The 25,440-nt window shown below is 38.3% G+C and overlaps 1 protein-coding gene across 1 annotated transcript in view; it reads left to right on the forward strand.

Annotated features, from left to right (window-relative positions):
• GTF2E1 (general transcription factor IIE subunit 1) overlaps positions 1-25,114 on the forward strand; it is a 39,423-nt gene extending 14,309 nt beyond the window's left edge. Inside the window, exons 3-5 of the mRNA XM_080821077.1 lie at positions 10,904-11,105; positions 18,393-18,631; positions 22,930-25,114. Of these exons, the coding sequence (XP_080677203.1) occupies positions 10,904-11,105; positions 18,393-18,631; positions 22,930-23,360 (872 nt within the window). The 3' untranslated portion in view covers positions 23,361-25,114. The remainder of the gene's footprint in view (positions 1-10,903; positions 11,106-18,392; positions 18,632-22,929) is intronic.
• The last annotated feature ends 326 nt before the right edge of the window (positions 25,115-25,440 follow it).

Raw genomic sequence — 25,440 nt, forward strand, 5'->3', positions numbered from 1 at the left:
ATATCTGACTCCATTATAGCTTTCAAGTCTCTGCTCACTTGCTTTATCAGAGGGGCCTTCCCCAAGTTTCTTGTGCCATAGAGCATACCCCTTTCCATTGTGCTTCTTTTCCTTTATCCTCTTTTTCTGTATTATACTTATCAACACCTGGTATTATTTTTTTGTCTTGACTAATTCCCACTAGAATGTGAGCTCTACAAAAACAGCTCAGAAGATGATGGGTTAGACGTAGAAGGTGGGAAATTCTAGGACATCAATCGCACTGTGCTAGTGAAGGGTCCGTGGACAAAAGGATGAGACCGATACAAAGTGAAGGTAAAGCAGAGCTTTATTTCCCGCCAAGCATCAAGAACCAAACCGACCGGCTGGGGCCGCCTCCTACAGAGAGGGCGACCCCTCCCAGCCTCACAGACTAACTTTTATAGAGCAAAGGCCATGTGGTTGAGCCTGGCCACACACAGCTGGCCAATGAGATTGTAACACACAGAGAAAGCTGCACAGTCATGCTAGGTCACACATGTGTGGCCAACTGAATTATAATTCACCCCATAGTAGCTATTTGAACTAGCCTATCACCTTGGTTAGAATTGGCGCCCAAAAGGCGGGCCCACATTCTTTGTTAGTCAGGGAGATAGTATGTGCGCTTTACTGATTGGATGTCTCCACCTGGCCTAACTCGTCCTTGCATCTGGGCTCTGTTATCTCTCCCTGACCTGACACGTCCTGGTATATGGGCTCTTTTATCAGGGGCTGGTTGGCCATATTTTACTGGTTTCCCAGACTTGTTTCTAAGTAAGTTCCTCTGCGGGGGGAGGGGTGAGGTGGGGGGGTGGCAGGGTCAGTTTAAGTTTTACTGCATAAACAACAAAATGGCTGTTCAACCGAGGTGAAATCACTCTTAAATAGGCCCTTACACTAGGGTGAGGCTGTGTGGTAGCAGACATTTACCTTTCGCTGTTTCCTGGGCTAGCCTTGAGGATTTGGGCTGCAGCATGGCTCTAGCTTCAGTACTACAGCACCTCTGGCATATCAAAGCAATTGGGCCTATTTTGATTTTTGGCAGGGGGGGGTTAGGAAAATGTCTGAGTAATCCAGTTGCAATTAATACTGTTTGCAAATCTTTGACAGTGAATTCTGGGCATTAGCTGATGACCTATTCATTGCATGTACTGGAGTGGAAAGGGAAAAAATATAATTTTAAATAATGTCTAATTGTTTAGGGAGTTGACTCATACCTTCCGCCCTTTTCCTCAATTATGATAAACTTCCAAAACATTTTCCTTTTTTCAAAGTAAGGAAGATAAACCTTTTTTCACTTTAGTTTTATTTATATTTATTGTTCCTTGACTGAATATGCAGATAATTAAAATAAGTGTGATGTTTGCTAAAATGAGTAGCATGTTAGAAAGAGTGAAGTGGAATACTTTGGCCCGCATAATAAATTTTCTCCTTCTGTGTTAAGCAAAAGCAAAACGTTTGAATTTTGTTGAACTTTTCTTATTTTTTTATTCTTTTGTTCCTAGCCCTTCTCTCCCCTCCCCACTCCATCCCCCTGCCCTCAGTTTCATTTTTGTTTTTACATTTTTTTTAATTTTGGGAGAAAGTTAAAATTGTATAAACCACTTCTTTCCTCCTCCGCACTCTCATGCCAACAATTAGGTCTCCATTTCTTTTCTCATTTTGGAGTGATAACTTACCTTCATTAGAAGAGTCCCAAGTCATAGAGTTGGGGCATTCATATACTATTGAAAGGACAACCCTAAAATATAGTTTGAAATACCTCTTTGTAAGAGATCTTTTTTCTCCCTACTTTCAATACCTATTAGTTATCTACAATTGGATGTATTTTGATCTTCTGGTGAACCTGATGCATTAAGACTCAGCTGAATAAATGCTGGGCATGTAATAGGCACTTAATGCTTGTTACAAATCCTCTCTCCTGTTTTATATTTTAAGAAATTAGAACCTGTGTATATACATGGGGGAAGTTTGCTAAATTGTAGCTGGCAGGGACGATAGGTTGGGAGAGAATGTGTAACTCAGGGTAGTGAAGTACATTTAGTTTTTGAGTCAGAAAGATTCATATTTGCATCCAACCTTATTGATTTTTGTTTTTAAGTTATGACCTGGTAAACCTAATACAGTTGGTACAGACTTGGCTGTGAAGAACACATGGGAATATTTGTGAATAGCTTTCTTAGTTCTTTTGTGGTTTCCTTGTCAAACAAATCAAACAAATGTGTTATCTTTGGACTCTTTTTTCTCCTAATCCCATCATTTGTCCTGCTTTGTCTAAGAGTCTTTGTAGACTCCTTTTCTCCCTGCTGCCACATTCTTACATCTAATTTGCATGTTCCACTCTGGGTGGCTTGGTCACTGTTTACGGTTTTTGCCTTCTTAATCTTGAAAGGAAAGATGTTACAGACCTCTGAGTTTCAACTTGTTTCTTCTCTCATACTTAAGTAGTATAATCAATGCACACTACATAGTACAGAGTGGTCCAGTAACAAGAAAAGTTGGGATATTTATCATATTGATTATTTAACAGCAGCTCTCCACCAGAAGTATGTGTTAAAATTCCTTGCGGAATTTTCAAAATTTACATTCCTGAGCCCCACTCTAGACCTATTGAATTAGCATCTCTGGAGGGGAGCCTGTGTATTATTTAAAAATTCCACTAGTAATTTTTATGTTTACACTTAGTGAAGAACTGGCTTGTTGGAAGACTATCTCAAGCCACTAAGGTAGATCAATATTTACAAATGGTAGTTTTGATGGCCTCATGTTTTTTCCCAGAATCCTTCAATCACTTTTCTTTTACTCAAAAATCAAAATCAAAATGAGGCTTGGCATTGAAGACTCACCGTGACCACCCTAGTTTATCCTTTTAACTATGATTCTTTTTGATAACTCTATTCCTACTACACCAAAACTGCAGTTAAGCATTATTTTCAACTAGTTTTCTTATGATGGTCTAGAATGTTCTATTCTCTCCCTTTCCTTGAGCTCTACAACAATTGCTTTCAGCTAGAAGTCGTATTCCTTCTTTGAACTCCCGAACACTTAACATACTTTATTTTTGGACTGATCTCACATTAGACTCTAGATACCTTTCATCTCTACTAAGCTTTAAGCTTCTTGCTGATAGATTTTGTGTCTTGTGTGTTCTACCACCACCTACTCAGTAGAAGGGAACTTAGTACATAGTGTGTGCTAAGCCCCCCCCTCCACTGCCACCTCTTATTTTGAGAAAGGTTATTTGCATTTTTTAAACCTTTTTTTTTTTTTTCCCAGAGAGGGAGGGAGAATCCTAAGCAGGCACTGCACCCAGCACAGAGCCCAATACTGGGCTTAATCTCACAACCCTGAGATCATAACCTGAGCCAAAATCAAGAGTCAGATGCCTAACTGAGCCACCCAAGCACCCCAAACTGATTTTCCTTTTTTAGTGTTCACTGAAACTTAAAAAAAAAAAAATGCTCTGGTTTATTAAGGTCATCTTAAGTCTTTTTCTGTAAAATGTAGAATTTCTTATTTTTCTTCTTGGATATCAGACCTGTCTTTTGACAGGATGGTTCTTATTTACAATTTGTGTTTTTGTGATAAACATAGAATTAAGATGTCAGGCTGTCTTTTCCTTTTATAATGTTACCCAGACATGATGATTGTTGACAGACAGTACTTCATGATTTTGTCACATGTTATGAATGTCTTGCAAGCAGAGGTAGTGACTGCCTTTTTTCTGGACTATTCTTTTTCATGGGTGTTTATTTAGTGAGGAGCCTCAGAAGATATATTCTCTCTAGAGCAAAGGGCAAGTTTGCTTATTGTTCAGTATAATAAAAATAGAGTTTCCTTCCAGAGCACGTTTTCTTAGTGTCCGGTATCGTAAAGACAACATTACCTTCTAGAGCAAAGATAGGCATGTTTATGCTCTTTATAAGAAAGTTGGGTTCCTTAACTTCAGGGTCCCCTGTAACATAACCCACTGCAGGTACAGTTGTCACCCAGCCCTCTTTGCATTACTCAGTGGGAATCGGGGCTCAGAGAACTGGCACAAAAGCTGACGCTGGCTACTGCTATTGCCATGAGTAATAAAGTTCTTTATTTCTGACCTAGGGGTCCTATGTCTTTCTCTAGCATCCATGAAACTGCAAGGATAATTTGTTAACTTACAAGTAGGATAAAAATCTCAGATCTTCCACAGTTCTTGACAGTAATATAAAAGCTACTCTTCTCAGAACGGCAAAATAGGCCTTGCTGTAAATAACTTGTTAAATCTTAAATCTAAAGTAAGCCTGGGTCTCTGGAAGCTCACTGGGATTAGGCTAGAATTCCTTATGACTACATACTATCTTCTCTTCTCTTTTATTTTCCGCAAAATCAGATCGAGTCAAGTTAAAGGACTGTTATTCTGAGATTTCCTTCTGTGAAATGATGATGTTAACTGTAATCTCCTTTTTTTTCTCTCTTTTTCCAAAATAAAAGCATTGCTATTTTATATGGAGGAACTACACTGACAAGCAAGCATGTTGATTTGTTTACTTAGCTGAAGTTTGGAATGTATGCTGTCTTCAAAAGAGAAATGGGATATTTGAGAAGATTTTTTTTTATTTGGTTGTAACATGACAATTTTAATGATAGATAACCTGATAAATTAGATAAATGAAATAATATGTTGGATGGTGACAAATGTTAAGGGGGATAAAGGGAAGACAACAATGCTGAAATTTTAGATATTATTGGCTAAGGAAGCCTAACTGAGGTGACGTTTGAGTGAGGAATTGAAGTAAGTTAGGAGACTAGCCATTTGACTGTCTGAAGGGAAAACATTCTGAGCAGAATGAATAGTAAGTACAAAGGCTCTGATGCAAAGTCTCTGTGTGGTGCAAGACATTGAGGAGGCTGGGCTGTAATGCTATGAAGACGTTATGTTCAGAGGATTATAGTGTTACCATTTGTCTTAGCTGTCTTTCTGTGTGCCTCAAGAGAACATTTGCTTTTTATTTTGTTTATCGGTTAGGTATTTCATTTGAGGAAGGGGATTTTTTCCTTTAAAAATAATTTTGAAAACTACTAAATTAGATAACTTTTCTGTCTTATTCTCTAGTTTTCATTGATGATCTCTGAAAGTGCCCATCCATCTTTCAATAGTGAACCTAAGTCCCACATCAGTGTGGTGTTTTTGTTTTGTTTTGTTTTAATTCAGCAGGTGTTTGAACTCTGATTTAGACTTCATGTGATTTATTTTTTCACTTTTGTGTGGATTATATTCTTTATGTTTTTGTTGAAGAGGCTGAGGCAGCCTGGAATTGTTAGAGAATAAGAGAGCATACCACTAAAACCTCTCTAATTATCCTTTGTTACTAAATGTAAAAGCTGGTTTTCACTTCTTGTTGACCTTGAAAATTAACACCATACCATTTTCTCCTTGAGACATCCTATCCTTCTGGTTGTACCTTTTATCTCAAGTCTTCCTCTTTTTTGGGTTTATATCTTGATTGCCTGTACTATTCACTCTTCTTACCTTTTTAGATACTCTGACTTACTTTTTGGCTTTAGTTACCTCTATGTTGTTGATTCTCCATCAGAATTTCTGTCTAAACCCTGTTCTTGAACTCTAAGTGGTTATAAGAATTGGCTTCTAACATATCCATTTTGATGGCCAGTGGGCAATATGGATTCAGATATCTAAAGCAACTTTGCATCTTTTCTCTGCAAAGCAAAAAGAACTTGTTCTTTCTCTATTTTGGTAAATGATATCCTTGTCTAGTTGGTTAAGCTTGAGTCTTTATGTTGATGTCCAGTAGTTAAAGACCATTAGGTACTTTGTATCCATAGGTAAACAAAGTTGCATTTATTGATGCTTTCTGCAGCAAAGGAAGCCACATGGAGTACCATGGAGTTTCTTGGGAAGACCATGCTTTACAGACTTAGAGAATTTGGGCTTTGATAGGTAATTTGGAGAGAATTCAGGGAAATGGTGGTTTGCTTTGTATTGGGTACTGTCAGGAATGGGGATAATTCTAGGATTTGGGTGTCTTAATAAACCTTATCTAGGGGATGAGGACAGGGTGAGACTAGGACTGTAATTGGTAAAGAAGCAACAGTCACTCATGGCAGGTGGGATTTTTTTGTGTGATTACTCAGAGACCTTGCTTTCGCTTGTACTCTGTCAGACTCAGACTCAGACAGGCTTGGTTTTGCCTCACTTCCATCATGGACACAGAAGACTTCAGCTGATGTTGGTAACCTGTGAGATTCTGTCCGACAGGAAAACACTGCAGCCTAGCTATGAGTGCTGGGCCACCTTCTTGCTGTAAGGGGCTGCTTTTCTCTCTTTCTCACTTATTTGGAATAGATATAAAAGGTCAGGTACCATTTTGGCAGCAGGAAGATGAATGAAGAGTATTTTAGACAGGGTATATGAGCAAAGAATTTGCATGATATTGGCTATTTATGTGAGAAGTGGCAGTGAAACTTACTCTACTTGAAATGTATCAATAGGATCTAGTGTTACTTTGAGTTAGAGATGCCTAGTCTGTTTACTCCTTACCAGGAAAAGAGGGGTTTAGAGCATTGTCTCAATCCATATGTATCAATCACATATAGAGCTTTTTAAAGCTAAATGTTTGCATGCTTAATGTGGGCCAGGCACTAAGTAACGTAAATTATCTTTTTAATCCCTCAGTTAGATTGGGTTAGAAATGAAAGGTGCATATCTCTGGCATTAGGAACCAAACTGGAAATCCAAGTGGGGCTACTGGTATGGACTATTAAGTAATGTTTAAGAGTGTGAGTTTGGCATTTAAAGAAGAATTAATTCCTATTCTCCTGAAACTGTTCCAAAAAATAGAAATGGAAGGAAAACTTCCAAACTCATTCTATGAGGCCAGCATCACCTTGATCCCAAAACCAGACAAGGATCCCACCAAAAAAGAGAATTACAGACCAATATCCTTGATGAACACAGATGCGAAAATTCTCACCAAAATACTGGCCAATAGGATCCAACAGTACATTAAAAGGATTATTCACCATGACCAAGTGGGATTTATTCCAGGGCTGCAAGGTTGGTTCAACATCCGCAAATCCATCAGTGTGATACAATACATTAATAAAAGAAAGAGTAAGAACCATATGATACTCTCAATAGATGCTGAAAAAGCGTTTGACAAAGTGCAGCATCCCTTCCTGATTAAAACTCTTCAAAGTGTAGGGATAGAAGGCACATACCTCAATATTATCAAAGCCATCTATGAAAAACCCACCGCAAATATCATTCTCAATGGAGAAAAACTGAAAGCTTTTCCGCTAAGGTCAGGAACACGGCAGGGATGTCCGTTATCACCACTGCTGTTCAATATAGTACTAGAAGTCCTAGCCTCAGCAATCAGACAACAAAAAGAAATTAAAGGCATCCAAATCGGCAAAGAAGAAGTCAAACTATCACTCTTTGCAGATGATATGATACTATATGTGGAAAACCCAAAAGGCTCCACTCCAAAACTGCTAGAACTTATACAGGAATTCAGTAAAGTGTCAGGATATAAAGTCAATGCACAGAAATCAGTCGCATTTCTTTACACTAACAACAAGACAGAAGAAAGAGAAATTGAGGAGTCAGTCCCATTTACAATCGTACCCAAAACCATAAGATACCTAGGAATAAATCTAACCAAAGAGGCAAAGAATCTATACTCAGAAAACTATAAAGTACTCATGAAAGAAATTGAGGAAGACACAAAGAAATGGAAAAATATTCCATGCTCATGGATTGGAAGAACAAATATTGTGAAAATGTCTATTCTACCTAAAGCAATCTACACATTTAATGCAATCCCTATCAAAATCCCATCCATTTTTTTTAAAGAAATAGAACAAATAATCCTAAAATTTATATGGAACCAGAAAAGACCTCGAATAGCCAAAGGAATATTGAAAAAGAAAGCCAAAGTCGGTGGCATCACAATTCCAGACTTCAAGCTCTATTACAAAGCTGTCATCAACAAGACAGTATGGTACTGGCACAAAAACAGACATATAGATCAATGGAACAGAATAGAGAGCCCAGAAATAGACCCTCAACTGTATGGTCAACTAATCTTCGACAAAGCAGGAAAGAATATCCAATGGAAAAAAGACAGCCTCTTCAACAAATGGTGCTGGGAAAATTGGACAGCCACATGCAGAAAAATGAAATTGGACTATTTCCTTACACCACACACGAAAATAGACTCAAAGTGGATGAAGGACCTCAATGTGCGAAAGGAATCTATCAAAATCCTTGAGGACAATGCAGGCAGCAACCTCTTTGACCTCAACCGCAGCAACTTCTTCCTAGGAACATCGCCAAAGGCAACAGAAGCAAGGGCAAAAATGAACTATTGGGATTTCATCAAGATCAAAAGCTTTTGCACAGCAAAGGAAACAGTGAACAAAACCAAAAGACAACTGACAGAATGGGAGAAGATATTTGCAAACGACATATCAGATAAAGGGCTCGTATCCAAAATCTATAAAGAGCTTATCAAACTCAATACCCAAAGAACAAATAATCCAGTCAAGAAATGGGCAGAGGACATGAACAGACATTTCTGCAAGGAAGACATCCAGATGGCCAACAGACACATGAAAAAATGCTCCACATCACTCGGCATCAGGGAAATACAAATCAAAACCACAATGAGATACCACCTCACACCAGTCAGAATGGCTAAAATTAACAAGTCAAGAAATGACAGATGCTGGCAAGGATGCGGAGAGATGGGAACCCTCCTACACTGTTGGTGGGAATGCAAACTGGTGCAACCACTCTGGAAAACAGTGTGGAGGTTCCTCAAAAAACTGAAAATAGAGCTACCCTACGACCCAGCAATTGCACTACTGGGTATATATCCTAAAGATACAAACGTGGTGCTCCGAAGGGGCACGTGCACCCGAATGTTTATAGCAGCAATGTCCACAATAGCCAAACTGTGGAAAGAGCCTAGATGTCCATCAACAGATGAATGGATAAAGAAGATGTGGTATATATACACAATGGAATACTATGCAGCCATCAAAAGACATGAAATCTTGCCATTTGTGACGACGTGGATGGAACTAGAGGGTATCATGCTTAGCGAAATAAGTCAATCGGAGAAATATAACTATCATATGATCTCATTGATATGAGGAAGGGGAGATGCAAGGTGGGGGGGGTTTGGGGGGAGGTAGGAAAAGAAAAAATGAAAAGATGGGATTGGGAGGGAGACAAACCATAAAAGACTCAATCTCAAGAAACAGACTGAGGGTTGCGGGGGGGAAGGGGGAGGGGAGAGGGTGGTGGGGAAATGGACATTGGGGAGGGTATGGGCTATGATGAGTGCTGTGAAATGTGTAAACCAGACGATTCACAGACCTGTACCCCTGGGGATAAAAATACATTATATGTTTATTAAAATAAAAAAATTAAAAAAAAAAAAAAAGAGTGTGAGTTTCGGTTTGACTCCTCCCTACCAACAATTAGTAGGTGTATGATCTTAAGCAATTTACTTATCCCCTTAGGACTTCTGTATTTATACCAACCTCAGAGGGTTGGTGATAACTTAGTAAGTACAAGATATACAATAGCTGCTATAACTGCTTTTATTGGCTCTGTGACTTTGGACCAGTCACAAAACTCCTTAGAGCCTCAGTTCTGATGTCGCTTTATAGGTTTGGTATAAGGATCAAAAAGTATACATGGAAGTATTTTATAAACAGAAAGCACTATACAAATAAAATAAATATAATATCTAGGATATTATCTTTCAAGTATTTGAATTTACTTGACAGGTAAAGGACTGTGGTTGGGTTATGATGTTTTTGGGCCAAATTATCGAGTATTAGGATGAGAAATTTAGATTTAATGTTGTTGACTTAAGGAATTCAGCCACCAGAGGTGCCTGGGTGGCTCGGTTGGTTAAGCCTCTGCCTTTGGCTCAGGTCATGATCCCAGGGTCCTGGGATCGAGCCCCATGTTGAGCTCCCTGCTCAGCAGGAAGCTTACTTCTCCATCTTCCTCTGCCTGCTACTCTCCCTGCAGTGTGTGCTCTCTTGCTCTCTCTCTTTCTCTCTCTCTGTCAAATGAATAAATAAAATCTTAAAGAAAAAAATAAATTCACCTACCAGATAGACTTAGGAGCGGGGGAATGAGAGGACAAAAGTGGTGGCATAGGAAATTGGAATTGGAGAGGGAGAACCTAGGGGTTCAAAGATCAGATTGAGGCAGCTGTTTCAGGCTAAGTAATGGTGGCCTGGATTAGTGAAAGGACAATAGACATGAAAAATCTGAGATGTTTCTAAGGAATTACTACAATTTAGTTACGAGTTGAGTGTGAGGGATATAGAAGTAAGAACAATAACGACTTCTTGAACTTGAACTTTGGAGATGGATTGGTTAAGTATGTTTAGGTATAAATGGTTAATAAGTTTGAAAAAACTGCCTCGTATAGGATGCCTAGGGACTTGGCTTTAGGTATTGTTTGGCTTTCCTTATAATGCAGGCCCCAATTTGCAATGTGCAAAAAGCAAGGCAGTTGGAGAAGGGTATAGGTTTCAGTGGTAAGTTGTAAAAAATTTGGTTTTAAGTATATTTAAGTATAAATATGTTAGAAAATGATGAAAAACTTTGCTGTGCTGCAGGTAGAAGTGAAATTACCTTGAAATGCATTAAAAATGATAGATGGACAGGTATGTGATAAATATTGATTGTAGAATCTCATTGGCGGGCACATTGATGTTCAAAATTCTTTGAACTTTTCTGCATTTGAAAGTTTCAATAATAACATGTTAGAGGAGGATAGAGATACAACTCTTTGGTAAAAGCTAGTCTTGAGAATTTCTCTTGCCTGACCTGAGACTTTTGTTTCCTCTGTAGGAACTTTCCGCTGTACTTTTTGCCATACAGAGGTAGAAGAAGATGAATCAGCAATGCCCAAAAAAGATGCACGCACACTTTTGGCAAGATTTAATGAACAAATTGAGCCCATTTATGCTTTGCTTCGGGAAACAGAGGATGTGAACTTGGCCTATGAGATACTTGAGCCAGAACCCACAGAAATACCAGCTTTGAAACAAAGGTTAGTGTTGACCTGTGCTCTCACCAAGAATACTTTTAAGCTGGCCCTTGTTTTAACTCCCAGTACTTTTGAGAGCAGGAGTGAGTAAATAATATACCCATGACACTAAAAGCGGGTGTTACAGAGTTTCTCAGTTTTACCACATTTGTCTTATTAACTTGTGCCTGTGATGAAATTTGTTTGTCCTGAAAGCAGAATGGTGTGGGCCTTGGGCAAAAATCTTTAAATAGTCAAGTTTGACTTCAAGAACTCAGTCTGCTTGGACCCACTGCAAATCAGCCAATTGTTAGCTAATCCTAAACTGGAAGTGCCTCTTGGGGATATTTGAATTTTCCTAGCCAAGTCCTGAAGGACGAAGTTCTTTGAGGAATATAGCATTTGTGTGCTCTCTCTCTCTCTTTTTTCTTTACTTTGAAGCTTTAACTGTACATTTCTTGTCTTAGTTTTTAGTGCAACTTCTTTGAAAGTAAAGTATAGTAGGTATTACGTATGGGTTAATACTTTTTACTGTGGCTCCCTGTTTTTATTAGTGTGCCTTAAAGTTTGAATTACAAAGGTAACCTTGCTTTTGGTGTGCCATAGAAAGTTGTTTATATTCTTTTTTGGAAAACATAAATGTGAATTGGGTCAGGGAATGTTCTGCTCTGCCCCTTTTCTGGTGCCACATTGAGGCTTACAGTTTATACCTTTCCATAGAACCCAGTGTTGTAACTATGGTTTTCAGGAGCACTCTCAGTATGGTATATGCTGTGGTACTGATGTTATAGAAGAGCCAATTCTGGGCAGTCCTGAGCAACTTGAGTTTCTTTTGGATGGTTAAAAACCATCCAATTGTATAGAAAGTTTTATGTCTATGTAAGTTGTTATGAATTTTCTAGCCTAGTGTCGTGGATTAGTTAGGATGCCTTTATCTGTGATAACAGAAAACCAAACCAGAGGTGGCTTAAATAGTAAGAAAAACCTGCCTGCTGTCACCAGAAATGCTGATGTAGTATATAGTTCAGAAGTAATTTCACAGCTCAGTTACATACTCAAGGATCTAGATTTGTTCCATGTTTATGCTCTGATGAACTCAGCCCATTGGTTTTCCTCTTGGGACCACAAGAGGGGCTAGCCTAAGATGGCTGTGTCTTTCTTTCTGCAAGTCGAAGAAAATGTCCAAATGTAGAAAAGGGAACAGCTTCTTCCTGTTGTCCTCTTTTAAGATTGAAGAAGGCTTTCCCAGAGGACAGCCTTCATCCTACTCTATCCCCCATTGTCTCACCAGCCAGAATTGCTGCATATGTTTATTTCTAAACCAGCATCTGGCAAAGGAAGTGAGATCACATGGTTGCTGCTTAGACTAGTGAGGGTTTACCTCTTAGGGCTAGAGAAGATCCCTGAGTCCTTTGGAGCAAATAGCCATTGGTATTTGAATAAGATCAATAAGCAAAGAAAGAAAGAAACCGCAATTGGTAGGCAACTAATATCATCCACATCACAGATACCTTCTAATTTTTGTACTGGTCATTTGGTTTCTTATCAAGAAGTATTTTTTATATCTTTTTCTGTTGGCTTAAGTAATACCATAACCCTGACATAGAAGCCTATGAGGAAATTGATTGTATAAAAACATATAATTTTCCAAACCTGTGGGTTATTTCATGTTGAAATATGCTTCAACATTCTCTGATTGTTTTCTACACAATGTAATAGTATCTGTGAATTATTCTTGTGTTTCCTCCTCTAAATATAGTTATTTTTCTGTTTATAAAGATGCTTTCCCATTACAATAGCATTCATTCAGCACACCACCGATATCCCATCTCTAATATTCTCCTCCTTACACAGTTCATCTCCCATTCAAGGATCTGTATTTATAAAAATATCCCTCACTCCATGCCAGAGACAAGTCTTGGTGGTACAGCAATGTGGGAGGCATGATAGTAGCTCTGCATCTAGTCACCTGGTTTCTCATTAGGAATGATGGTTACTCCAGGGACGAAGAAGAATCAGGAAACAGAGGAAACAGACTGATCAGGAAAGGCTGACAGGTTGGTCACTAGGGAAGAAAGGCAGAAATGGAGGCAGGCAAGAGAGCTAGATAGCTGGAGCTGCCAGCCAGAAGTAAGTCCAGTTGCTTTCATGTGGTTAGGAGAAGGACCATTGGAACTAGGTTAGAAGGTGTTACCTTGGCTGAGATGGCCTCACCAAGCATTTGACAAGCTCCACTGCTTGAATATGACATCCTGGAAATGGTATTGATTTAGCCTTTCTGCACTGTAGGATCTGCTTCAGAGCGTAAGAGTTGTATAATAGCTGTCTTGCTCCCGGTATAAGAAGAAAAACATCAAATAGGATGGCATGAGAGCTCAGAGATGATAGTAATTAATTGATTAAAAAAAAAAAACAAGTGGCTTCATTGTTACTTGGGTTACTGATCTGTAACCAATTAAATTCTAGCTTATTCCTAGATTAGAAACCAGAGGCTGCCTCTGCAGAACTCTCTGTAGTCTTAACTCAAGAGCTGATGGATAGTTCCAGCCTTTCAGCAAGTCAACCCATTGGTGATATTTAAAAAGTCTTTCTCTTAAATGGAATTTTTTTTGTCAGCAATCTCTCCTTTTTTGTCATCTCTTACCTAACTCTCACCTTAAAGATCTTTAAAATTTTAGTTTTGAAATATTCCTCCCTCACCCCTGAGTGAGTTATAGGTCTTAAAAGTTCTAAAATTTCTTAAATAATGTAAAAAAATTCAAAACTAAATTGTCACTTTTGTCATCTTTAAGTAGAATGTGTACATTCTTTCCATAGAAGAAATTTAAATATGCAGAAGGAGTTAACCTACCTGTCTCTCATCTTGATTATCTTTAGTGTCACATTTGCTATTAGATTTGTCTGTAACCGTTGAAAAGGTAGAAATAAAATCTGTGCACTCAACTGTCCATAGTTAAAAGTACCTTTTATTTATTTTTACTTATTTATTTTTAATTTTATTTTTTATTTTTTCAGTTCCAAGATTCATTGTTTATGCACCACACCTACTGCTCCATGCAAAACGTGCCCTCCTTCATAGCCACCACCAGGCTCACCCATCTCCCACCCTACTTCCCTCCAAAACCCTCAGTTTGTTTCTGAGAGTCCACAGTCTCTCGTGGTTTGTCTCCCCCTCTAATTTCCCCCAGTTCACTTTTCCTTTCCTTCTCCTAATGTCCTCCATGTTACTCCCTATGCTCCACAAGTAAGTGAAACCATATGATAATTGACTTTGTCTGCTTGACTTATTTCACTCAGCATACTCTCCTCCAGTCCCGTCCATGTTGATACAAAGTTGGGTATTTATCCTTTCTGAAGGCTGTGTAATAGTCCATTGTATATATGGACCATATCTTCTTTATCTATTCATCTGTTGAAGGGCACCTTGGTTCTTTCCACAGTTTGGTGATTGTGGCCATTGCTGCTATGAACATTGGGGTACAGATGGCCCTTCTTTTCACTACATCTATATTGTTGGGGTAAATATCCAGTAGTGCAATTGCAGGGACATAGGGTAGCTCTATTTTTAATTTTTTGAGGAATCTCCACAGTGTTTTCCAAAGGGGCTGCACCAACTTGCATTCCTACCAACAGTGTAAGAGGGTTCCCCTTTCTCCACAACCTCTCCAACACTTGTTTCCTCTCCTGTTAATTTTTGCCATTTGTGTAAGGTGGTATCTCAGTGTGGTTTTTATTTGACTTTCCCTGGTGGCTAATGATGATGAACATTTTTTCATGTGTTGTTAGCCATTTGTATATCTTCTTTGGTGAAGATATACACTTTGGTGAAGTGTCTCTTTGTGTCTTCTGCCCATATTTTGACATGATTATATGTTTTTGGGGTGTTGAGTTTGAGGAGTTCTTTATGGATCTTGGATATTAGCCGTTTGTCTGTAGTGTCATTTGCGAATATCTTCTCCCATTCTGTGGGTTGCCTCTTTGTTTTGTTGACTGTTTCCTTTGCTGTGCAGAAGCTTTTGATCTTGATGAAGTCCCACAAGTTCATTTTTGCTTTTGTTTCCTTTTCCTTTGGAGACATGTCTTGAAAGAAGTTGCTGTGGCCGATATCGAAGAAGTTACTGCCTATGTTCTCTTCTAGGATTTTGATAGATTCCTGCCTCACATTGAGGTTTTTCATCCATTTCGAGTTTATCTTTGTGTATGGTGTAAGGGAATGGTTGACTTTCATTCTTCTATACATAGCTGTCCAATTTTCCCAATACCATTTATTGAAGAGACTGTTCTTTTTTTTCTACTGGATATTTTTTCCTGCTTTGTCAAAGATTATTTGACCATAGAGTTGAGGGTTGATATCTGGATTATCTTTTAAAAAAGTTCTTCCAAATTTAAAGATTTTGGGGGGGGCACCTGGGTCAGTCAGTTGAGCATCTAACTCTTGATTTCAGCTCAGGTGGTAATCTCAGGGTAATGGGATCGAGCCCTGTGTCCGCCTCTGTGCTCAGCGGGGAGTCTGCTTGGGATTCTCTGTTTCCCTCTCCTTCTGCCCTCCCCCATCTAAAATAAGTAAACAAATCTTAAGAAAACTTTATTTGTTTGACTTGGGGTGAAATCCCTCCTGCTTCAAACTGGAGTAAAACTGATCTTGATTTTCCATAATGGAGTACTGAAAACAAAGACTTTTAAAAGTAATCCCATGTTAACATTTATTTTAAATGTCCTGTTCTTTTTCTTTACTCTTCTTGTTCTCTACTCAAGTACTGAATACTTGTTGACCTTCAGAAGATAGTTTTCAGATTTATTGCTAAAGATAGAGCATAGGTGAAAACTGTGTGTTCTAGGTTATATAGAGAGAAAGACAGTAGCTTCAGAAAGAGTAAGGAAATCATTTAAGAGTCTGGATGAAGGAGAGAAAGATAAGGATAGATGTAGTTGGCCAGATCAGAGCTAGAGAAACATTGAGTGGGTGTAGAGAGACCGAAAAGGCTTAAGGCTAGCTCAGGGAGACACGTTTGGGGCAGACAGGCTCAATGCAGCAAGATAAGGATGCTGACTAAGGATGGAAGAGACATGAAAAGGAGTCAGGGAAACTGGGTAAGAAAGGAGAGGGTCAGAATGTTGAGTGAGCACAGAAACAAACACAGATCAGGTTGAGAGAGAAAGGAAGAGAAAGAAAAGTGAATGCTCAGGGGAGACCTGAATTCAAAAAGCTAACTTATACCAAAGCAAACAGTAAGATTCTAGTGAAGGCAGTGACACAGCCTTTTAGAAGACAACATGGAACAGGATAGAGATAGAAAGTGACTAGGAACAGATAGGGATTAAATTGAGACAGACACAGTAATAGGGCAAAAAGTAACATTAGATGAATGTAGAAAGAAAGAAGAGGTAGAGAGAAACCAGTTATTTGCATCTGTAACATAAGACTTTTAAAAATTATAATGTGCAAATAGATAGATGGGATATGGAGAGATGCCTAGTAGGCCTAGACTCAGAATGGGAGAATAAATAACTGGTACAAAAGCTATGTGACAGAATGGTTTACAAAGCAGCCCTGGGTACCGCTAGAGGCAGGAGTTGGCATGATACAAAGGCTATGGGAAAGAATGGTTTACAGAGCAGCTCTAGGTACCACTAGAGGCATGGATCACTGTGGTTTGGATGACTGGAAAGAGCACTTTTTTTTTTTTTTTTTTTTTTTTTTTTTAAAATAGCAGAAGTGGGAGTGGGCTTGTAAATGTCCAGAGGAAGAACAGGAGCGATAGGATAAGCCCTTGATTACCGCAAGAGGATGACCAGACACAGTATTCTCAGGGAGAGATGTAATGGGCCTGTCAGATACATGGACAGAGATGTACTCAGAGAAACCTCAACCAAGCATGAGACCAAAAACTCAAGTAGATACAGTGGGCCCAGGAAGAAATGAAGAGCAATGGAGTAAGCAGAGATGAAGTAGGACCAAAGAAAAGGGAAAATAGTGAATGATTTCTGAGAGTGGAGTTGGACAGGGCATAAAGCCAAATGAGTATTTATTCATTAGGCACAATGAGACAGGTCTCCGTGCAGAAGATAGTCTAGGATCCATGGAAGAGATTCAGAGAAAAATGGAAGAGAAGTAAAGGAGAAGTGGGCCAAGAGAGTTAGTAGACACTTAAAGGAATATAACAAAAGGTATCAAGAAAGACACAGAGCGGGCACTAAGTAAGCAGGTAGTTCATGAAACATGGAGATAGTTTATGGGATAAAACATAGAGATCAAGGGAGAGTTATGCATAGAAGTATATGTAGAGAACACATCAGTAGCAGGCAGAGAAAGACAAGGCCTTCAGCTCAGGTCACGATTCCAGGATCCTACGATGGAGCCGCATGGTGGGCTCCCTGCTCAGTCAGAGACTGCTTCCTACCCCCCGCCTCCCCTGCTTGTGCTTGCTCTCTCTCTCTCTCTCTTTCTAGTGCACTGTCTTCTCTCTCAAATAAATAATAAAATCTTTAAAAAAAAAAAAAAAGAAGAACAGATTGAAAGTGGAACAAGCAGATAAGACACAGAGCTGCCCAAAGACTGAAAACTTGACTTAACTAACAGAGATGAGGAAACATAAGTAACTAGGGAAAGATAAGGAATGATCAGGCCTGGAATAGGCAAGAAGATCACGGGTGGTAGAGATAAAAAGCAAAGCAAAATAGACTGAGAAATAGATCATGGTTACCGCAGGGTGGAAATAATGGTTGGGGATAGATACCAGCGTCAGCGCAGGTACAGAAATGGGATGATACAACTCAGTAAAAAAGAGATTAATTGTGCATAACGATATACCTTATTTGGTGAATAGCAGGAGGGAAACATTAATTCTAAATTGAGGCCTGGTTTTTTAGAATACTTTTTTAGCTTCTCAGCACACAAAGAGAAAAAAGCACACAGAACCACTCTGAATCCTTGGTTGAGATGAGAGGTTTTTAAAAAGGTAACGTCAGAATACTCATGAAAGGTGTGACTGAGAGATTTTTGCCAGCTAGTGTCTTTAAGTGGATTATGTCACCTTTATCATTCTCCCCTTTTAAGTAGATTTATTGAGACATCTTAAATGATGAAACCTCATTCATTTATATACGTGCCAGTGGACCCAGTGTTTGAGGAACTTAAATACAAATATGATAGCCTGTGTTATAAGCGATTTCTCAGAATTGCTAAAGCGTGTGTATATGATTGCTAGATAGCATTTCTTTCTTCAGTAACCACCTCCCCAGCTGTGCTTCTTTTCCAACACCAAGACTTTACTTTTTCTTCTTCTTGCCCTCTTCTCATCTTTTTTATAGCAAGGACCGGGCAGCAACTACTGCAGGAGCTGCTGGCCTGCCAGGTGGGCACCACCGGGAAGCATGGGCCACCAAAGGTCCCTCCTATGAGGACCTATACACTCAGAATGTTGTCATTAACATGGATGACCAAGAAGATCATCGAGCCTCACTGGAGGGGAAATCTGCCAAAGAGAGACCCATTTGGCTGAGAGAGAGCACTGTCCAAGGAGCATATAGTTCTGAAGAGATGAAGGAAGGTAAGAGTAGAAGTCATTAAAATGAATATATTTTGGGTTCAGTGGAAAATGGACTTAGTGGGCAATTCTTAGTTTTATTGGTAATTCATTATATCTGTTTTACAAAACAGTTGTGTTATGCCAGGAAGTAAGAAATTAATAAGCATTAAAACTAACCAATATATACTTGTATTATCCTTCAACTTCGCTGAAATAACAAGTAAATTTTAAATCTCCATTTTTAGAATTAAGGAATTACCATTTCTTTGTCTTAATTTCATGGAAAAGTCCTGTTATGTTCAAAGTGGCCAAATTCACCTCTTCTTTATTCTTCTGTTACCCTAACTTACATTCCTTTTTATTTCTCTGAATTGGGAAGCAAAACTATATACAGTCCGAACTTGTTTATATTGTCTGCTCATAAATACCAATTGTGTTTGTGCTACCTGAAATATATAAAAAGGAGCCACCTGGTTAAAGGATTAAGGATTCTTATCATCCAAGAAGATTGACAGAACTCCATACTAGAAGATTTTAGAACTCTCAGTGATCCCCCAAAGACTTAAGAATTACATAGTAACCAGCAGTTTGAGCACTGCAGCGATTTACTTTTTAAACCTGTAAAGTTACTGGATTCAAAGACTTTTGGGTGGTGATGTATGGGAGTAAAAAAGTAGAAAATGTGAGGCTCAGACTGGACAGAGATTGCTCAGAAACTGGGAAGCAGAGATGAAAGGGAGTTAGTACTTCTGGTTAGGTTTTGTCAGCAGTAGAATCTACATGGCCCTACGCCCAGGTTAGGTATCATTTCTAAGATATCACCTGAGTGTGGTTCTTTAATCCCTGAAACTGAAAGCTACCTGTTTTTTGGTTATTTTTCCTAACCTCTTCCCCCTTTATATTAACATTTCTTTAACTATGCATCCTAAGAATTAAGTAGTAGTATGGAGTTGGGTAGTGATAATAAAATCAGGTAATACCTCTAATATGATTCTTCTTGGTGTTTTGATTTCAATCAGAAAAAAAATTTTCTTTGGCAATCATACTTTACCTACCCTCCTTAGCACTGAAAAGCTTGGCTATGATGTTTAGTTATATTTGATTCAAATTGTTTTACTTTATATAGGAGTGATAGTGTCAACTATTTAGGAGGCTTGTTTTCCCCAATTTGGCTTCTTGCCTATTCTTTTTTTTTTTTAACTTTTTTTTTTTCTTTAAAGATTTTATTTATTCATTTGACAGACAGAGATCACAAGTAGGCAGAGAGGCAGGCAGAGAAAGGAGGAAGCAGGCTCCCTGCTGAGCAGAGAGCCCGACGCATGGCTCGATCCCAGGACTCTGGGATCATGACCCGAGCCGAAGGCAGAGGCTTTAACCCACTGAGCCACCCAGGCGCCCCGCTTCTTGCCTATTCTTAAAGCTACCAAACCTTTTCTTTGAACTTAGAAACAAAATTGAATTAAATGAAACTATTGTTAGCCCATGTTATATGCAGTTAGGCTTATAAGCTTAACATTCAATGTTTACAATTCCTAGAATGATAGAATTTGAATCATAAGGGCCCTTAAAAAGTTATCAAGTCTACCCAATTCTGATTTGTGAATATTTTCTTTCTGTATAAAATAGAATAGTATACTCTCATGTCTAAATTTGTATTAATTAAGTTTTATGATAGAATAGGCTCTAGTGAATGTGTGAAGAGAGTCTTGTTAGTCCTACACTTAATTTTCCTCAGACTTCAAGTTATTTTAATATTTTTAGAATTTTATAGACCTTAATCATGTGCTCATTTACTATACTGAAAGCATAGTGATCTATTCTAATTCTCTTTCCCTCTACTTTCCTTACAAATAGTCCTCTTTCCTGAAGTCACCTACATCGACATTTTTTGGTTTTATTTAAATTGTTTTTCTGGACCTTCTCCAACCATAATATACTTTACTTTAGATCTAGTAACCAGAACAATACATGTTTATGCATGGATCCGTCATAAATGATTTGAGTTTTACTTAAAATATCCTTCTGGTTTTTATCTGATGCTTTGTTACTTTGGGTCAAGAAGCAATATTTTAAGACTAACAACTTTGGAACCATGTATAGGGATTTTTAAAGATCCTTCCTTGCCCTGTATCAGATAACTTGGACCAGGTCTTTCAATGTGTTTTAGATTGTTTTTCTATAGGCAGATTTTCTTACTCTTGCCAGTATAGAAATAAATCCGCCAGTTTTCTGCCCACTCTCAGCTCTTCCTGTGTATTTTTTTTTTTTTTTTTTTTTTGCCACCCGCTTGGCCTTATTTAAGCATCCAGAATTGCTTAGCATCATCAGTGAACTTGACAGTTTCCCATTATGTATGTCTTTTTTGTAACTTATAACTTAAATAAGACTGTTCCTAGAACTAGTGTTTCTATTTTACCATCCAGATATTTGCTCATTTATCCTCATTTTTTGTTGTCTGTCTTCATCTGTAACAGAGCAGTTCCTTTTTCCCCAAACCTCTCAAGACCTTTGTCATAAATCTTTTAGATATGATGATTTAGTTTACAAAACTAAATTGCTTTTCCCCTAATTTTATGTTTACTTTAAACATTAATCAAAGTACTATGTTGATAATATTAAGCTTATTGGAAAATTCTTACAAGAGTGATGATTGCCTTAGAGACAATTCCTTTTTTTTTTCCCCCTGTTGCAATACTGCATTGGCAGTAAGGACTCTTGAAAGGAGCCTCAGCCTTTAGCAGTGTTTTAAAGTAGTAAAGTTTGATTTTAATTCTCATTTTTACATCCGTGTTATCAAAAGCCTATATTCTCTGACTTGAACTTTTAACTTCTTAATTCCTGTTTCCTTTCTGTCTCTTAAGCTGCCCAATCTCATATCTCAGGAGTTCTACACTTTCTAAATTGTGCAAGGTTACACTAATCCATTCTAATATGTGAATGAGAAGATGCTCTCACTTCATTCATGGCTGGAATTGGTCATTTCTGAGCCTTTTCTTGGTGATGATGTTGATGATAGATAACACTAAGCTAAGTGCCAGGCTCATTCTAAACACTTCACAGATATTCACTTAATCCCCACAATTATCCAGTGACATATGTACTCATTTTTCCCCTTTTTTGTACTTGAGAAAATTGAAGCAGAAAAATGAAGTAACCTGGCCAAAATCATAGTTAATAGGTGTTAGAATCAGGATTTGAATCAAGGAGTTAGGTTCCAAACAACCTTTTTAATCCTCTTACATGTTTTAAATAGCAGTATACTTGGTACTCAGAATATAGAATATAAGTGTTTTTCTTAAATTTTTCATCTGTAATTTTTCAGGCGTGATACATACGCAAAATGATAGGAGATGTGCAGTGAGAGAACCTTCATTCCTGATACTAGATTCCTTTTTATAAAGAGTTCAAAGTATGCATAGTTTGTTTAAGGAAAATAAAATTGCATTTATTCACTCATGTATTCATTTGGTGCCTAATAAGTGGTAGGCACTATTTTGGGTACATGGGATATATCATTGAATAAAAAAGAGAAATATCTGCTTGTGGAGAACGTACCTCTTGGAAAAGGAGGTGACAGAGACTGTAGACAAGAATTATTATGTTAGAAAGTAAGTGCTATGGGGAAAAAAATAGAGCATTGGGAGTATAGGGTGGGGTGAATTATAAGAAGGTGACATTTGAATAAAAACATAAAGGATGTGAGGGAGTTAGCTATGTAACAGAGGAAAAATATCCCAGGTAGAGGAAACAGGGAGTACAAAGGCCTTAAGGTCGGAGTGAATGTTACATATATATATAGGGAATACCATGGGACTACTGTCACTAGAGAAGAATAAGCAAAGGGAAAGAGCAGAGGTAGGTAAGGTGAGCATGTGAGCAGGAGGGGTCCCAAATATTACAGGACTCTAAGCCATTATAAAGCTTTTTGGCTTTACATGAGGAGCCATGTTTTGATTTCCTGTTTTACCAGCTACAGTACTTGGTCCTTCTTAGACATAATTACTTATGTTCTTATCCAGAGCTCTGTAAGGTAGATGTTCTTATCACTCCTTTTTATGGGAAAAGGTACTGAAATCCACAGACTAAAAACTCGCCCAAAGTAGTTCAGCTTACATCTGAAAGGACCCGGGTTCAAATTCAGGCTATTTTATTCTTAAAACACATATGTTTAAACCATGCTACTTAAGTTCCAGTTTGTGAGAAAAATTTTTAATATCTTATGGACAGTTCCTCAAAAACTAGAACTAGTGAAGTCTACTAGTTTTAAAGAAATGCCTTTTCTACTTAAGGAAATTGACATTCTGGTTTTTTCTTTCCAGGTGGTATAGATATAGACGCATTTCAGGAGCGTGAGGAGGGCCGTGCAGGGCCAGATGATAATGAAGAGGTCATGAGAGCACTACTCATTCATGAGAAGAAGACCCCCTCAGCCACAACAGGCTCAGTGGGGGCAGCTGCTCCTGTGAACACTGCCAATGGCAGTGACTCAGAAAGTGAGACCAGTGAGTCAGACGATGACTCCCCACCTCGACCAGCAGCTGTGGCAGCGCATCATCGGGACGAGGATGAGGAGGAGGATGATGATGAGTTTGAGGAAGTAGCAGATGACCCCATTGTTATGGTGGCTGGCCGTCCGTTCTCCTACAGTGAAGTGAGCCAGCGGCCAGAGCTGGTGGCCCAGATGACACCAGAGGAGAAGGAAGCATACATAGCAATGGGACAACGCATGTTTGAGGACCTTTTTGAGTGAGCTTTCCCTACCTTTTCTTCCTTTCTCTAATGCTCATTTCAAAAAGAAATTCCTTCTTCTTGAAGGAAAGTGTTTAAGTGGCATTCTGCCCTTCTCAAAGTAAAGCAGCTAAACAGTAATGGGAGACAAGGTTTGATTTTTATGCCAGAAGCTTCCCCACAGGTAGGTTGGCTATATAAGCATTTCCTTCCCTGCTATTACTACAGTATTAATATCTTACTGTATTTCATATTTACCCTAATCTTTTTCCTTTTTGAGACCCATTTTTCTCCCTTCTGAAATGAGTGCAGGAGATCTGTGAGGTAAATTCTTCCTGTCTGCCTATAGAAGCCCACTATGATCACTAATTCACTGATAACATCCTTTTAAAAATCTGTTCTGACCAAGCATTCTAAACAAGTCCCAGTATTTTTGCCAGGCAGCTTGGCAACAGACAAATTATTGATGAGAGACAAAAAAAATCTTAAAACTGCATATTGCCACATGGTTGAGGATTGGAGTCAATATGTGAGGGGAGGAAGAGGGATAGGTATGCCTAAATCTCTTGATTAATATCTAAACCAAAATTTATGTCTTTCGAACTGACTTGACTGACAGAGTCTGTTGTTTTGCTTAATGCCTTTTGGTTTGGATGTTGGATGGCAGAAAACAGAAAGTATACTTGGTAAACCCTTATGAAGAAATTAGGGAAAAAACATGGATATAGGAACAAGGAGTTCCTACAGGGTTGAAGAGTGGAGAGCATTGGGAACAGTGCCTGAGTTTGTGCTGATTCGTAAATCCTTTATGGAAAGCTAAGACTGGTCCCTTTCCTTCTCCTGTCTTCTACAGTGCTATAAATTGTATAATGAGGCCATTCCAGCAGAAATCAGCATATAACAATTGATGACTTCTCTCTTTTCTCTCAACATCATTGAAGTCCTTCTTTGTCTCTCTTTTTGATTCTTGTCAGACATGGTGTTTTAGAGTGCATCCAGTACATTGTTGAACATTGTAACCTCAAGGAACATAGTTTATTTTTGGTTCTGATCTGTAGCATGGTATTATCCCCTAAAGCAGAACTTTAAAAATAAAGAACTTTCATGCAAGGGGCTATAGCAATTGTATTTTTTGTAATATTTTTTCCTTGCGTTGTCATTTTTAAGTATTTATCATTTTATAGTACATGTGTGAAGATAGATTTTAGAGTATCTGAGCCTTGTATGAAGTGATTGTTTCATTTACTTAGGTTGTATTCATGACTGAATATTGACAATAAATCTATTTTATACTGACTGAAATTTGTTAATTTCTAGCTCTGTAACATCTTGAAGCATAATTAAAATGAATACTCTTCCCATTAAAGCAATGTTTCAGACTTCTTTCTCCTAATAGTCATGTTTCAAATAACAGATGCAGTTGTTACATGGTGTAAATTTTTTCTGGCAATAAGCTGCCTTAAGACTTTATGTATGTGTCTTGTTTGTATGGGCCTATTCAATTTGAAACATTGTTTTTAAACTTTCATAGTTCTAGAAAGAACTTCATTTAAATGAAACATGAATCAGGTGTTTAAAAACATAGTATCAGGGGCACCTAGGTGGCTAGGTCAGTTCAGCTTCTGACTCTTGATTTCACCTTGGGTCATGATCTCAGGGTCATGGGATTGAGCCCTACGTTGGGCTCTGCACTCAGTGGGGAGTCTGATCAGGATTCCATCTCTCCCTCTGCCCCTCCCCCCGCTTGCTTGCTCACTCTCTCAAATAAGTAATCCTAAAAAAGAAAAAAAAAAATGTAGTTGTAAGAGAACTCTAAGCTCTTTATTTTAGTCAATAAATGTTTCTTGATATTTTTTCCGGAGTCTGACAACTTACATGTTCTACTTCCTAGAGCTACTGTTCTAGTTTTTCTTTTTCTCTTATCTACCAGCTTCTCAGAGAATCATATAAACAGTTGCATATTTCTTTCCTCTGTGTTTGCGGTTTGTGTCTTGCCCGATTACTACACTGAAATGGCTTTCTCCAGTCGTAAGTGTCCTACGTAACAAACCTTTACTCCTCAGTCTTTTTGGCTGTTTTTCAGTTTTTGATGCTATCAATCC

The sequence above is a fragment of the Martes martes genome (assembly GCF_963455335.1).
Source record: "Martes martes genome assembly, chromosome: 1".
Lineage (NCBI taxonomy): Eukaryota > Metazoa > Chordata > Mammalia > Carnivora > Mustelidae > Martes > Martes martes.